We start from the raw sequence: 13768 nt of genomic DNA, 5'->3' as shown, positions 1-13768 counted from the left end.
TTCAGAGGTGTCCAGGTAATCCCAGTAGAGAACTTGCAGGGAGGAGATGCTCATCACAAGGCCAACAAGGAATTGTGTTATAATTTAGTGATTACAAAGTTGCCCAAGTACTAAAATCACATGGTCAGTGCGTATCAGAGACAGGACAATAGGCCATTATCCATTCTACCTTACTGTCTCCTGTGCAAGAAAAGAAATAAGTTGGGTTTGACATGACTTATTCTCTGTGGACCCAAGGGGACTATGTTAGTCAATTTTTTAAATGTATTTTTTTTATTTTTAAACAAATACAAAATTAAAAAAAAAACATTGTCATGTGTGCAACAAAACATGAGAGAATTCCAAGTCAAAGAGAGACCCCAGTTGGTATGGAGGAAGGAAGGTAGGGAGATGAGGTTTCTGAGAGGACATTATCTGACTTCTCATAGGTCAAGGCTTGATTCCAAGGAAGCAGAAACCCAGTTTCTTTTTCTGGTATGTAATCTCTAGGATTTGAACTTGCAGATGTAGTAGTTTTTGCTTGTACAAGGTTGATCTTTCCAATTTTTGAATCCTAGGGAGAGATGTGGTTCATAAGACTGGGAAGACTGTGGTTCATCAGACCCCCCAGCTTTGGGATTCAGGGCATTCCCTAACCCCCAAAAAGACAACTAAATCTACAACAAATTGTAGATTGTGGGTACAAGAGGCAAGGAGAAGAGAGGAAAGGAAAGAAACAGTGATATCTCCCCTTAATATGGGTGAAGTAGATTCTCCAATCCCTAATAACAAATATAGAGGGTAAGGGTGATGCAATTGTGATTCAAAGAATTTTGATGTGATTTTCTCTTTTATCTCACCTGTTTCTGGTGTCAAGGCAACACAATATCCAGGATTACTATTACTTGGGGCACTTGAAGCCCAAGCTTGGTAGGTGAACAGGGCATTGCTGCTCCATCTCCAACGCCGGTTCTATAGGGGAAAGACAGTTATTAGTGAGAAGGCTCCTACCATACACACACAACTTCCTCAGCCTCCTCCATTTCTCTTCCTCTCCTCATTAGTTCTTTCATTAAGTATTTCTAGATACCATCTCCCTGTTAGAATTTTTTCTTGTCTTCAAAATCCTAGCTCCTAGAACTAGTCACACTTTAATATGGAAATCAGATTAGCCTTGTTTGAAGCAGTAGGATAAGTCCAAAGGGAATTTGGAGTTGATGTTAAGATGACTTCCAGACAATTAGAAATGGCCCAAAGCAGAATAGGTCTCTTTGGAGGGGATGAGTTCTCTCTCCCTAGTTTTCTTCTAGTAAAGGAGGTTCATATTTTTGAGTTTAGTCTAGTGGATATTCTATTTGGTGCAAAATCTAGGCGAGATGGCCTCAGAGGAGTCTTCAAATTCTGAAGTCTTTGATTTCCTCCTCAGCAGTATCTAAGAAGAAGATCATCTTCTCTAGAGAACCTTTCCTAACTTCTCCCACAGTGATATGTTCCTGATCTGTCCATCCAAAGCCCAGACAATTCTGGCCAGTTAATCGAGTCTTAAAGTGTAGCCACTGTTTAGTGTTAAGGGTATGTCTCTCTCAAACACAGTGAGAAAGAGGCTGTTAATTCCTCAGAAAGACCTCAACACTTCATCATCTGAGATTATATTCTGGGACTAGAGTAACTGGTTTGGGGGAGAGAGGCAAATCAACTCCCCTTCTAACTTTCACTCTCTTTGTCTCTGTCTCTATCTCTGTCTGTCTGTCTATGTCTTTGTATCTGTCAGTCTCTGTGTCTGTATCTCTCCTCTCTCCCTCTCTCATTAATATCAGCAGAGGGAGCATTAGATTACTTGGCTTCATTCCTTCCCTGTAGCTTAGAATATATCTTAAATGATGAGCTATTAATGAGTTTCCAAGGGGTGAACACCATTTTCTTCCTTTATCAACTGTGAGGATTTTTCTCTGATCTGACATTTGTTTGGTTCTCTAAAGAAAATTAGGTAATTTTGCACCATTTCTACTGTGGTGGAGCCTATAGCCTGCAATGACATGAATAGCCTCACTAAGGAAGAATGCAAATTTGAATGAAGTATGACATATGTAGTGAAGGCAGTTGAGCTTGAATGGACAGATTGATTCTGACTAGACACCTGGATGGAGCCATGAAATTTAGATATCCCTAGAAATGGGTCTTCCTCCTCAGCAACCCCCTCCCCTCCTAATTCTCTCATCTTAACATCAACTCCAAATTCCCTTTGGACTTATCCCACTGCCTTCCCTTGGGAAGGCAGAGACCCTAGAGGAGTCTATAGGACAAACCTTGTTAGCATCATAGAGGCCAATCCAGATGGAGCTACGGCTGCCCCCACTCTCAGCCACCAGGGAGGCTACAAAGGAAGCTTCAGCTTCATTCATCAGAGAAACAAGATGACCTGAGGTCTGACTCTGGCAGTCCACCTGTAGAAGAGAGAGGAGAACTTTCCTTATACAGGATAAAGAACAGGAGGAGGCAGAGATCACACCTTCAGGAAAACAGAAGAGAATGAAGGACTTCAATCAGAGAAAAAAGAGAAACAAGAATCCAGGATCTTCTTGCAGATAAGAGGAAGGGCTAATTTCTCATGAATAATTCTCAAGAGGTACTAGGATAAAAGAGCAACAACACCATCACTGCTGGAGTTTCCTTCCCCCAACCCACCTCTGCAGCATCCCAGGTCTGGGCCATGCTGAACAAGCCATAGCAATAGGAACCAAATACTTTGGACCCTTCAGGACAGGATCTCCGAAAAGAGGCAGCTGCAGGAATGGCGGCAACAGCAGAGGCAGGGGCAGTCTCACCTGAAAGAGGGATGAGAAGGGAATGGATAACAAGGGAGCTGGGGCTCCTCTCCTCTTGAGTTCCTGAATGTTCCTCTTCTCTCTTCTTTGCTCTCACCCTCCCTCTCTCCAACACTACAACCTCTTCACTTTTCTCTTTGGATCTTCTCCCCTGCTACCTCTCTGCACACACTTGGGGCTGTCCCCAAGCACATCTGGAAATTCCAGGGAGAAAGGATAAGAAACACTCACCTTGTGCCAGGCCTGTGAGCAGGAGGCAGGCTAGGAGTAGCCCTGAAAAGCTGGGGGGCATCATAAGGGCCAGCATTGTCTGAGTCTGAAGGGACAGAAAGTGCAGACACAAAGGTTCAGAGAACCTCAGTCTGGAGGAGAGACCAGAGATGGGATCAGGAAAAGTTGAAGGAAAAAAGACCCTCTGAGCTCCCCTCCCATCTCCCTCCAGATCCAGTGGTAGGCTGTCATGGTATCTCCTCCTTCTCCCTTTCCCCAGGTCTGTAAGGAATAGGAGGCAAGCTGATGGATGGTAGATCCACTAGGCAAGAGGCTCAGGGGTCCTTTCATCGCACTTCTAGGATAGCTACCTGCCATTCCTTTTGCCAATGGTAGATCCCTCTCTGAATTTTGTGGAAAGGCAAAGTCTCTGGCACCCCAAGTGACCCTTTTCCCTCAGGTCCTCCACTTACCTGTCTGGCAGGGCTGTGGGATGTGTGTCTGAGCAGGCAATGACAAGACCTTTATAGGTTGAATCTCAGAGGGAGGGGACATGATCAGGAATGAAAAGTACCTGATAATCAGCTAAGAAATGTGTGTGTGTGTGTGTGTGTGTGTGTGTGTGTGTGTGTGTGTGTGTGTGGAGAGGGAAAGTAGTAATTGGGGATCAGAGTGCATTTGCTGATGAGTAACAGGGTCATTCCTGGCACTTGTCTGATCTTTTCCAAGCAGCAAACAGATACTGGAAATAGCCTCTTTCTAAGACATAGGAACAAAGGTTTTTTTTCTGGGAGGAGGCATAAGGAGAGTCCCTTTTCTGAAGGATTCCTGCTGCCCATTTCTATAATGCTGGGAAGAGACTAAAGATCAAATCACCTTTCAGGAAGACCTTGGTTGGAGATTGAAGGGGAAGAGTTACAGAATCCTAGAATAGTATGGGAGCGCAGTCCTGAAGCCTAGGAGGCAAGGGGTGGGAGTGGGAGGCAGGTTAATAGAATGACCTCATATCCTCTCTGTATACTCCACGAGGAAAAGGACAGAGGGTTGGAAAGTCCCTCATTTCCTTCCATTGACCAAGGACATATTTTAATTTAATTACCTTTTTATATATTTCATGTTTTTTGATTTCTTTGTTTCTCATAACCTTCATTTGTAAACATTTCTCTCCATTTATCTATCCTTTTTAAGAAAGAGTAAAAAATATTTAATCCTAATCTTAAAGTCCATTGTTATAGGACTCTTTCCTCATTGATGAAGATGATGACAAGCCCTTTATGAATAGTACTGGAAAGATTGTGAGAAAAGAGCTCTGAAGTTCTCATTGAATCTTGTATTTCTCAAAGGGTTTCTGGCTTCCAGTCTTAAGAAGGAAGATGGAAAAAGTCAACTCCACTTCAGATTTCTAAAAGAAAAGAATTTTAGAAGATAGGAGAAAAATCAGCAGTCCCCATCAGATTAAAGGTTAGTCAAAGATTAATTGAAATATCAACTGATTCAGACAAATGCATTTGATGGTGCATATTTATACTCTCACTCTGCAAGGAAGAATGTTGCATTTTTCTCACCTCTTCTTTGGAGACAAACCATTATAATAACATAATGATGAGTTTGTTTTTATTGTCGTTATTCTTTCATTTATAAAGTTATGCTCATTATTATTTATTATTTCCTTGGTTCTGATTTCTTCTCCCTGTACCAGTACATAAAACTTTTCTAATGTTTTTTAACCTCTTCATCTAGCTAGTCTATGTTAATATTAGTTATTATTATTAGTATGTGCTAGGCACTGTGCTAATATTATCACAGCAACCCTGGGAGGTAGATGCTATTAGGGGAAAACTGAGGCAGAGAGATTTTTTGTTTTTAAAAAAGTGACTTGCTAAGGATCACATAGCTAGTAAATGTTGTAAAACAGATTTGAATTATTTCCAGTTGTTAACAATGAAACCCTTAAGACTTCATAAGCTTTTGCTCTTGTTTTTTTTTATTGCATTTTGCTACATTTACCTGTCATATTATTTTCCTGAATCTTTGTATTTTGACATTCTTATTGGCTTTACATGGCCTTTTCCCCAATAGCTAGGAGCTTCTTTTTCATCACAGTCAAACATCAGAGAGTTGGAATGGGCCTTAAAAGTCATTTAAACTTCCGGTTCTCACATGTGCCTCATTCTTCAAGACTCAGTTGAAACATTGCCTTCTAAAGGAAGCCTTTTCCAAACTTCTAAATTTCTAGGGTCCTTCCTCCTCAACTATCTTATATTTAAGCCCTTTGTATTTCTTTTCCTTATATTTATTCATATATATTTAGATAAAGGTGGAAGTGGATTGAGTAAATTAATCAAATCATTCCAGTCCATTTAAAATTATTGTTAAGCTACCAAATTATAAGTAGATTTGTCAAATGAGATTCTGTCTGGACTCTTCACTAGCTTTAAATAAAGCCTAAACATTTTAGGTATGATAGGAAGTCTGTTTGGATGGGCTAAGGGACTTGGTCAGACCCAGTGGGGTCTGTCTCAAACTTGGATGCTGATTGGAATTAGAGAGTTTCATGAATGTCTGGTGATAGAGAGTAGAAAAAACATCTCCAGAGAAGGAATTGCTTTGAGGTGAGAGGGAAGAAGAGTAAGAGATGTCTTAAACTTCAGTCCAAATCATCCTTGGTTCTTTTCTTTGGCCAGAATAGAACCATTAAAGTTTCCTTCCTTCTATTAGGAGGATTTTGGACTTACCCTCTTCACAATGATATCCTAAAATATTCCTGGGACTGTAGCAGCTGGTAGCAAAATAAGCTTGGGAACCAAGGATATTCTGAATGTAGATTCAAGGAACTCCAAAGTACCCAGCAGAAAAGTTTCACCACACCTAAAGGAGAACATGTTGAAAGCAGATCAATGAGTATTTATTTGGGAAAGAGAAAATCAAGAAGGTAGAAGGACTGGAAACGTAATATGGTCTTCTCAAAGAAGACCATGACATCTTGGAGGTGATGCTATGACAAGCAAGTGAATTGGAGTTGAGTAACGGGGTGCTGGGCTAAGTCACCAGCCTCACTTTATTTAATTAATTGATATTTAAGTATCAGTTCAAGTAACTGGGTTTGTTTAGTTTACAAGAGATGACTTAGAGGGGTCATGATCTCCATTTTCACATATTCATGTTGTGTACAGAAAGAATTAGATTTCTTCCTTGTCCATCATTACAAAGACTCTGGACCCAAATAGACCAGGTCTGATCTTAGGGATCTTACACCAAGAGGATTACGTTCTCTCTCCTTCCAAAACAAAAATTTAAGCATAGCAAATGCAAAAATGAATGATAGGTCCCTTCAATTCCAAATAGATTCATCGTTCTATATGGGTTTGGGGTAGGGAATAGCCTTAATTTTATCATGTAAAAAATACATAAGATGCTAAGGATACACAGGAACCATAATAGAATCAGAGTGGTTTGGAACAATCTTCCCTGTTTGAAGGTCATGGTTTTTTGCTTTCACTCATATCTGTAACTTAGGCAATAGACAGCACAGGTGAAGATCCCACAAAGGAAGAATGCTGTTCAGTTATTTCAGTAATGTCCAATTCTCTGTGACCCCATTTATGGTTTTGGGGCTTTTGAGGGGAAAATATTCTGGAGTGGTTCTCCATTTCTTTCTCCAATTCATTTTATAGATAAGAAAACTGAGACAACAAGGTTAAGTGATTTGTCCAGGATTACAGAGCTAATAAGTATCTGAGGCTGGATGGAACCTCATTTAGATCAGTCTTCCTGACTCCAGGTCCCACACTTTATGTACTGTTCCCCCAACTGCCCCTAAGTAAAGAATGGCTAGAACTTGTTGGTAGAGACTACTTCAATAATTGAGGAAGCTAAAACCACTGCTAGGGTCTTCTTGGAACTATTTTGCCAATGGGGAGTTTCATGGCTATTGAAACAATATAGGGATTTTACTTACAGTTTCATGATGGCCAAACAACTCTATTTCTTCCAGCAAGATGGAATTCCAGTGGACCTTATGATCTGACCCACTTCTGTCTCCTAGACTCTCAATACTACCATTTGAGCTTTTAAAAAGATTTATTTTTAATTAATATGATGCTTACTATGTGCTAGGGGTTTTATAATGATTACCTTATTTGAACATAACAATAGCCCTGAGAAGATGATGCTTTTATTATCTTCATTTTGCAGATGAGGAAACTGAGGTTAATAGTGATTAAGTGACTTGACCAGAGTTATGTCACTGTATTTGAACTCAGGTCTTCTGAGCACAGAATAATGTCCTGTGCATGATGCCTCCCCCACCCAGCAGCCTAAGAACACAGCATAAGGACTTCTGGGTCTTGCCTTTGCCTCTGTCATTTTATCCTTACGGATTCTGAGTCCTGCCATCTACCCTGTTCCTAAACTTTGTAGAGTCTCATTTTAAGAACAGTCTCATTTTTCCCATTTGCACCTCCAGTGCCTGGGAAATAGTAAGCACTGAGTAGAAAATGAATAAATGTTAACCCAATCCTTATGGAATTGATAGATCAGCTCCACCAAACCTCCCTTTTTGTCAAGTATCAGGAGGGTAGAAAGTATGAATCATAGCTGCAAACATAAACCCGAAGAGATATATAATCTCTAGTTGGGGAAGCCAACCACATCTTACAGCTTTTGCTTTATTACCGCAATGGCTTTGTCATTATCTTTTGATTATTACTTTATGAGGGTCATCTGGATATATTGATTTGAATTGCCTATCACTGGAATAGGAAACATAGATTATATATGACAAGGAAATTTAGTAATGGGGTGTAGGCAGGGATAGAATTTGATGAGATTGCTTTGATTCCTAATAACAGAAATTATGGCTGTAATTGGGGAATGGGAGTAGATTTTCTGCTAGGCATATTCTTTGAGTGCTGTCTGCATTTTAATTTTTTAAATTTTTTTAAATTTATTTTTATTAAAGGTATTATTTGAGTTTTACAATTTCCCCCAATCTTACTTCCCTCCCCCACCCCCACCCAGAAAACACTCTGTCAGTCTTTAAATTGTTTCCATGTTGTACCTTGATCCAAATTGGGTGTGATGAGAGAGAAATCATATCCTTAAAGAAGAGACAAGAAGTCTAAGAGGTAACAAGATCAGACAATAAGATATATTTTTTTTTAAATTAAAGGGAATATTCCTTGAACTTTGTTCAAACTCCACATCTCCTTATCTGGATACAGACGGCACTCTCCTTTGCAGACAGCCCCAAATTATTCCCGATCTTTGCATTGATGAAATGAGCAAGTCCTTCAGGGTTGAACATTGCCCCCATGTTGCTGTTAGGGTATACAGTGTTTTGCTGGTTCTGTTCATCTCACTCAGCATCAGTTCTTGCAAATTCCTCCAGGCTTCCCTGAAATCCCGTCCCTCCTGGTTTCTAATAGAACAATAGTGTTCCATGACATACATATACCACAGTTTGCTAAGCCATTCCCCAAATGAAGGACGTTTGCTTGATTCCCAATTCCTTGCCACCACAAACAGTGCTGCTATAAATATCTTTGTACAAGTAATGTTTTTACCCTTTTTTTTCATCATCTCTTACCCAGTAGTGGTATTGCTGGGTCAAAGGGTATGCCCATTTTTGTTGCCCTTTGTGCGTAGTTCCAAATAGCTCTCCAGAAGGGTTGGATCAGTTCACAGCTCCACCAACAGTGTAATAGTGTCCCAGATTTCCCACAACCCTTCCAACAATGATCATTATCCTTTTTGGTAATATTGGCAAATCTGAGAGGTGTGAGGTGGTACCTCAGAGAAGCTTTAATTTGCATTTCTCTAATAATTAATGATTTAAAGCATTTTTTTTCATATGGCTATGGATTGCTTTGATCTCATCTGTAAATTGCCTTTGCATACCCTTTGACCATTTGTCAATTGGGGAATGGCTTTTTGTTTTAAAAACATGACTCAGTTCTCTGTATATTTTAGAAATGAGTCCTTTGCCAGAATCATTAGTTGTAAAGATTGTTTCCCAATTTACTACATTTCTTTTGATCTTGGTTACATTGGTTTTATCTGTGCAAAAGCTTTTTAATTTAATGTAATCGAAATCATCTAATTGGTTTTTGGTGATGTTTTCCAACTCTTCCTTAGTCATAAACTGCTCCCCTTTCCATAGATCTGACAGGTAGACTAGTCCTTGATCTTCTAATTTGCTTATAGTATTGTTTTTTATGTCTATTTCCTGTAATCATTTGGACCTTATCTTGGTAAAGGGTGTGAGGTGTTGGTCTAATCTAAGTTTCTTCCATACTAACTTCCAATTATCCCAGCAGTTTTTATCAAAGAGGGAGTTTTTATCCCAATAGTTGGACTCTTTGGGTTTATCAAACAGAACAGCAGATTACTATAATCATTTCCTGCTATTGCACCTAGTCTATTCTACTAGTCTATTACTCTATTTCTTAGCCAGTACCAAACAGTGTTGATGACTGATGCTTTATAATATAATTTTAGATCAGGTAGAACTAAGCTACCTTCTTTTGCACTTTTTTCATTAAGCTCCTGGAAATTCTTGACTTTTTATTTCTCCATATGAATTCACTTACAATTTTTTTCTAACTCATTAAAGTAATTTTCTGGAATTTTGGTTGGTAGGGCACTAAAGAGGTAGTTTAGTTTTGGTAGAATTGTCATTGTTATTATATTAGCTCTACCTATCCATGAGCAGTTGATATTTGCCCAGTTATTTAAATCTGATTTAATTTGTATGAGAAGTGTTTTGTAATTGTTTTCAAAAAGATTCTGAGTCTGTCTTCACAATTAGACTCCCAAATATTTTATATTGTCTGAGGTTACTTTGAATGGAATTTCTCTTTCTAGCTCTTCCTGCTGTAATATTGTTAGACATATATAGAAAAGTTGAGGATTTATGAGGGTTTATTTTATAACCTGCAACTTTGCTAAAATTGCTAATTGTTTCCAGTAGTTTTTTGCATGATTTCTTGGGATTCTCTAGGTAAACCATCATGTTATCTGCAAAGAGTGAGAGTTTTGACTCTTCCTTCCCAATTCTAATTCCTTCAATTTCTTTTACTTTTCTAACTGCTGAAGCTAACATTTCTAATACAATATTGAATAGTAGTGGTGATAATGGGCACTGTTGTTTCACCCCTGATCTTATTGGGAATGCCTCTAGCCTCTCCCCATTGAATATAATGCTTGTTGATGGTTTCAGATAGATACTGCTAATTATTTTAAGGAACAGTCCATTTATTCCTACACTCTCTAGTGTTTTAATAGGAATGGATGCTGTATTTTGTCAAAAGCTTTTTCAGCATCTATTGATATGATCATATGATTTCTGATAGGTTTGTTGTTGATATAATTGAGTATACTAACAGTTTTCCTAATATTGAACCAACCCTGCATTCCTGGAATAAATCCTACTTGATCATAATGTATTATCCTAGTAATAACTTGTAATCATTTTGCTAAGATTTTATTTAAGATTTTTTGCATCTATATTCATCAGGGAGATAGGTCTATAATTTTCTTTCTCTGTTTTAAGTCTTCCTGGTTTAGGTAACAGCACCATATTGGTTTCATAGAAAGAGTTAGGCAGAGTTCCATCTTTCCCTATTTTTCCAAAGAGTTTATATAGAATTGGAACCAATTGTTCCTTAAATGTTTGGTAGAATTCACTTGTGAATCCATCAGGCCCTGGAGATTTTTTTTTAGGGAGTTCAATGATGGCTTGTTGAATTTCTTTTTCAGAGATAGGGTTGTTTAGGGATTTAATCTCTTCTTCATTTAACTTGGGCAACTTATATTTTTGGAAATATTTGTCCACTTCACTTAGATTATCAAATTTATTGGCATAGAGTTGGGCAAAATAATTTTGAATTATTACTTTAATTTTCTCCTCATTGGTGGTGAGTTCACCTTTTTCATTTATGATACTAGCAATTTGGTTTTCTTCTTTCTTTTTTTTAATAAATTGACCAAAGATTTATCAATTTTATTGGTTTGTTCCTAATACCAACTTTTGGTTTTATTTATTAACTCAATAGATTTTTTGCTTTCAATTTTATTAATTTCTCCTTTAATTTTTAGAATTTCTAATTTAGTATTATTTGGGGAGTTTTGATTTGTTCTTTCTCTAATTTTTTAGTTGCATATTTAGTTCATTGATTTCCTCTTTCTCCAATTTATTCCTGTAAGCATTTAAAGCTATAATATATCCCCTGAGAGTCACTTTGAATGAATCCCATAGTTTTTGGTATGTTGTTTCATTATTATCATTATCTAGAATAAGATGGTTAATTCTTTCATAATTTGTTTTTTGGTCCACTCATTTTTTAAAATGAGGTTATTCAGTTTCCAATTTGTTCTGGGTCTATATCTCCATGGTCCAGTATTGCATATGACTTTTATTGCATTGTGATCTGAGAAAGATGTATTCACTATTTCTGCCTTTCTGCAGTTGATCATTAGGTTTTTATGTCCTAGTACATGGTCAATTTTTGTATAAGTTCGATGTACTGCAGAGAAAAAGGTATATTCCTTTCTATCCCCATTCAGTTTCCTCCATAAGTCTACCATATCTAATTTTTCTAACAATCTATTTACCTCCTTAACTTCTTTCTTGTTTATTTTATGATTCGATTCATCTAGATCTGAGAGCAGGAGGTTGAGGTCTCCCACTAGTAGAGTTTTGCTGTCTGTGTCTTCCTGTAGTTCTTTCAGCTTCTCTAAGAATTTGGATGCTGTCACACTGGGACAGCATATGTGTGTGTGACTCCTTGGGACTGGAGGTGGAGACAGTCCCTCCTACTCCTGGGCCCTGTCACCACCACTATCATCACCATCATCATCATCATCATCATCATCATCATCATCATCATCATCATCATCATCATCACCTGTCAGGCTCTCTCCATTCACAGCTGTGAAGTCCAGCTGACCTTGGGATAAATCTTCAAAATCAGGGCTCAGGACTGGGGAGATAATGTCTGGGCTTGTGTCACATGACCCTGTGCTCTGCTCTGAGGTAGCAATGGTGGTAGCTGAGCTGGCCAGGACAGGGTCCACATCATCATCTTCTTTCTCGAGGATAGGAGACTCATGGATATTACTAAAAGCATCTGGATACTGCTTTGATAACTTTGTTTTCAGAGTCCTGAGTCTGCGGAAGATACTGTCCAGGTCCTTCTTCATCTCCATCAGCATCCTGGTGTAGTGTATAAAACGCTCACTCATCTGCTGCATGCGCACGCTGGAAAGGTTGTTAAAGTTCAAGAGCATTTCATTGGTTTTCTCAAATCGGTCCAGCATGTTCTTCTGGGCCAGAATGATGGCATTTACATCCTCTGAATTCACCATGCTGAGAATCCAGTTGCAGAACACCCCTGAGGCAGAATTGGGGGATTCCATCTCCTCCTCCTCCTCCTCCTCCTCCTCCATGGCCATCCCTGACTCAGCTGCAAAGGCGGCGGCGGCGGCAGCGGCTGCGCATCTGGGAGCTGGACCAATGTATTCTTTCAATAACTACTTTGCCCTCCTGTTCCATGATATCAGAGCAGTTTTCCATCACTAGATCCTGTAATATTAAGTCCAGGCTTTTTTTCTTTTCAATGTTTTCAGGAAGTCCTATAACTCTCAGGTTGCCCCTCCTTGATCTATTCTCAAGGTCAGTGGTTTTATTGATGAGGTATTTTACATTTTCTTCTATTTTTTTCTATTTTTTGATTTTGTTTAACCGGCTCATGCTGTTTCATGGAGTCATTAGTTTCTGCAGAATCCATTCATTTTTTTAGGGAGGCATTTTCTTCATTAACCTTTTTCAACTCCTTTTCCAATTTTTCAATTCTACTTTTGAAAGAGCTTTCCATTTGACCAATTGAGGCTTTGAGAGAATTATTTTCTTTTTGCATTTGCCCAATTGAGGATCTGAGAGAATTATTCTCATTTTTTAATTGTCCAATTGATGATGTGAGAGAATTATTCTCATTTTGTATTTGTCCAATTGATGATCTGAGAGATTTATTCTCATTTTGTATTTGCCCAATTGAGGATCTGAGAGATTTATTTTCCTTTTGTATTTGTCCAATTGTACTTTCTAAGGATTTGTTTTCTTGTTGCAAGGTATTAATTGTCTCTCCCAAATTTTCCAGTTGATTTTTAAGCTCCTTCCTTATTTCTTCAAGGAAGTCTTTCTGCTGAAGACCAGATCACATTCTCCTCGGAGGTTCTAGGTCTTTCTGAGTTAGGGTCTTTCCCTTCCAAGAATTTTTCTATGGATCCACCTTTCCCTCTGACCCTTCTTCATTTTGCTAAGACCTTGAGTTGGGGAAGGGCTGGTTCACAAGGGCTTGGGATCACTAAAGGCTTTACTCACTGAATGCAATTTCTCTGGCTAACCAGTAGGAGGTGCTGGTTGCTTTCTCTGGAGTGTCTGTGACCTTGATTGAGGCCTTCTCCCTTTGCTTGAAGGGAGGAGTTGGAGCTATTGAATTGTTTTGCCTTCAATCATTGGTGGGCTTTACCCTGGCCTGAGGTCATTCGTCAGCTGGGCTGGTTCTTCTGCTCACACACTGGGCCTGAGGCAGAAGTAAGTCTGCATTTGTTTGTTCCAGGAAGAGGTCTGAGCTGTAATGGAGGCATGGACTCTGAGTTCCTCAGCCCAGAGGAGCCCAGGGATGGTGTCTGCAGCTCTCCTGCACTGGAACATTCCCCCCAGCCCTGTTGGCAAACTCCAGAGGTCAGTGCCA

At 39.0% G+C, this 13768-nt stretch overlaps 1 protein-coding gene and 1 pseudogene across 1 annotated transcript; both read right to left on the bottom strand.

Annotated features, from left to right (window-relative positions):
• Positions 1-475: 475 nt before the first annotated feature.
• Positions 476-3099, bottom strand: LOC141512802 (lithostathine-1-like). The gene is made up of 5 exons (XM_074222054.1): positions 3036-3099; positions 2665-2804; positions 2286-2423; positions 840-951; positions 476-553 (listed from the first exon to the last, which is right to left on the bottom strand). Exons 1-5 carry the CDS (start codon positions 3097-3099, stop codon positions 486-488), a joined length of 522 nt encoding a protein of 173 aa, XP_074078155.1. The 3' UTR covers positions 476-485.
• An 8729-nt stretch (positions 3100-11828) lies between these two features.
• Positions 11829-12446, bottom strand: LOC141493036 (kxDL motif-containing protein 1 pseudogene; annotated as a pseudogene).
• Between the last annotated feature and the right edge of the window lie 1322 nt (positions 12447-13768).

The sequence above is a fragment of the Macrotis lagotis genome, chromosome 1 (assembly GCF_037893015.1).
Source record: "Macrotis lagotis isolate mMagLag1 chromosome 1, bilby.v1.9.chrom.fasta, whole genome shotgun sequence".
NCBI classification, from domain to species: Eukaryota; Metazoa; Chordata; class Mammalia; order Peramelemorphia; family Peramelidae; genus Macrotis; species Macrotis lagotis.
The sequence above is the reverse complement of the archived record's forward strand: the minus strand, read 5'-3'. Positions and strand labels throughout refer to the sequence as shown.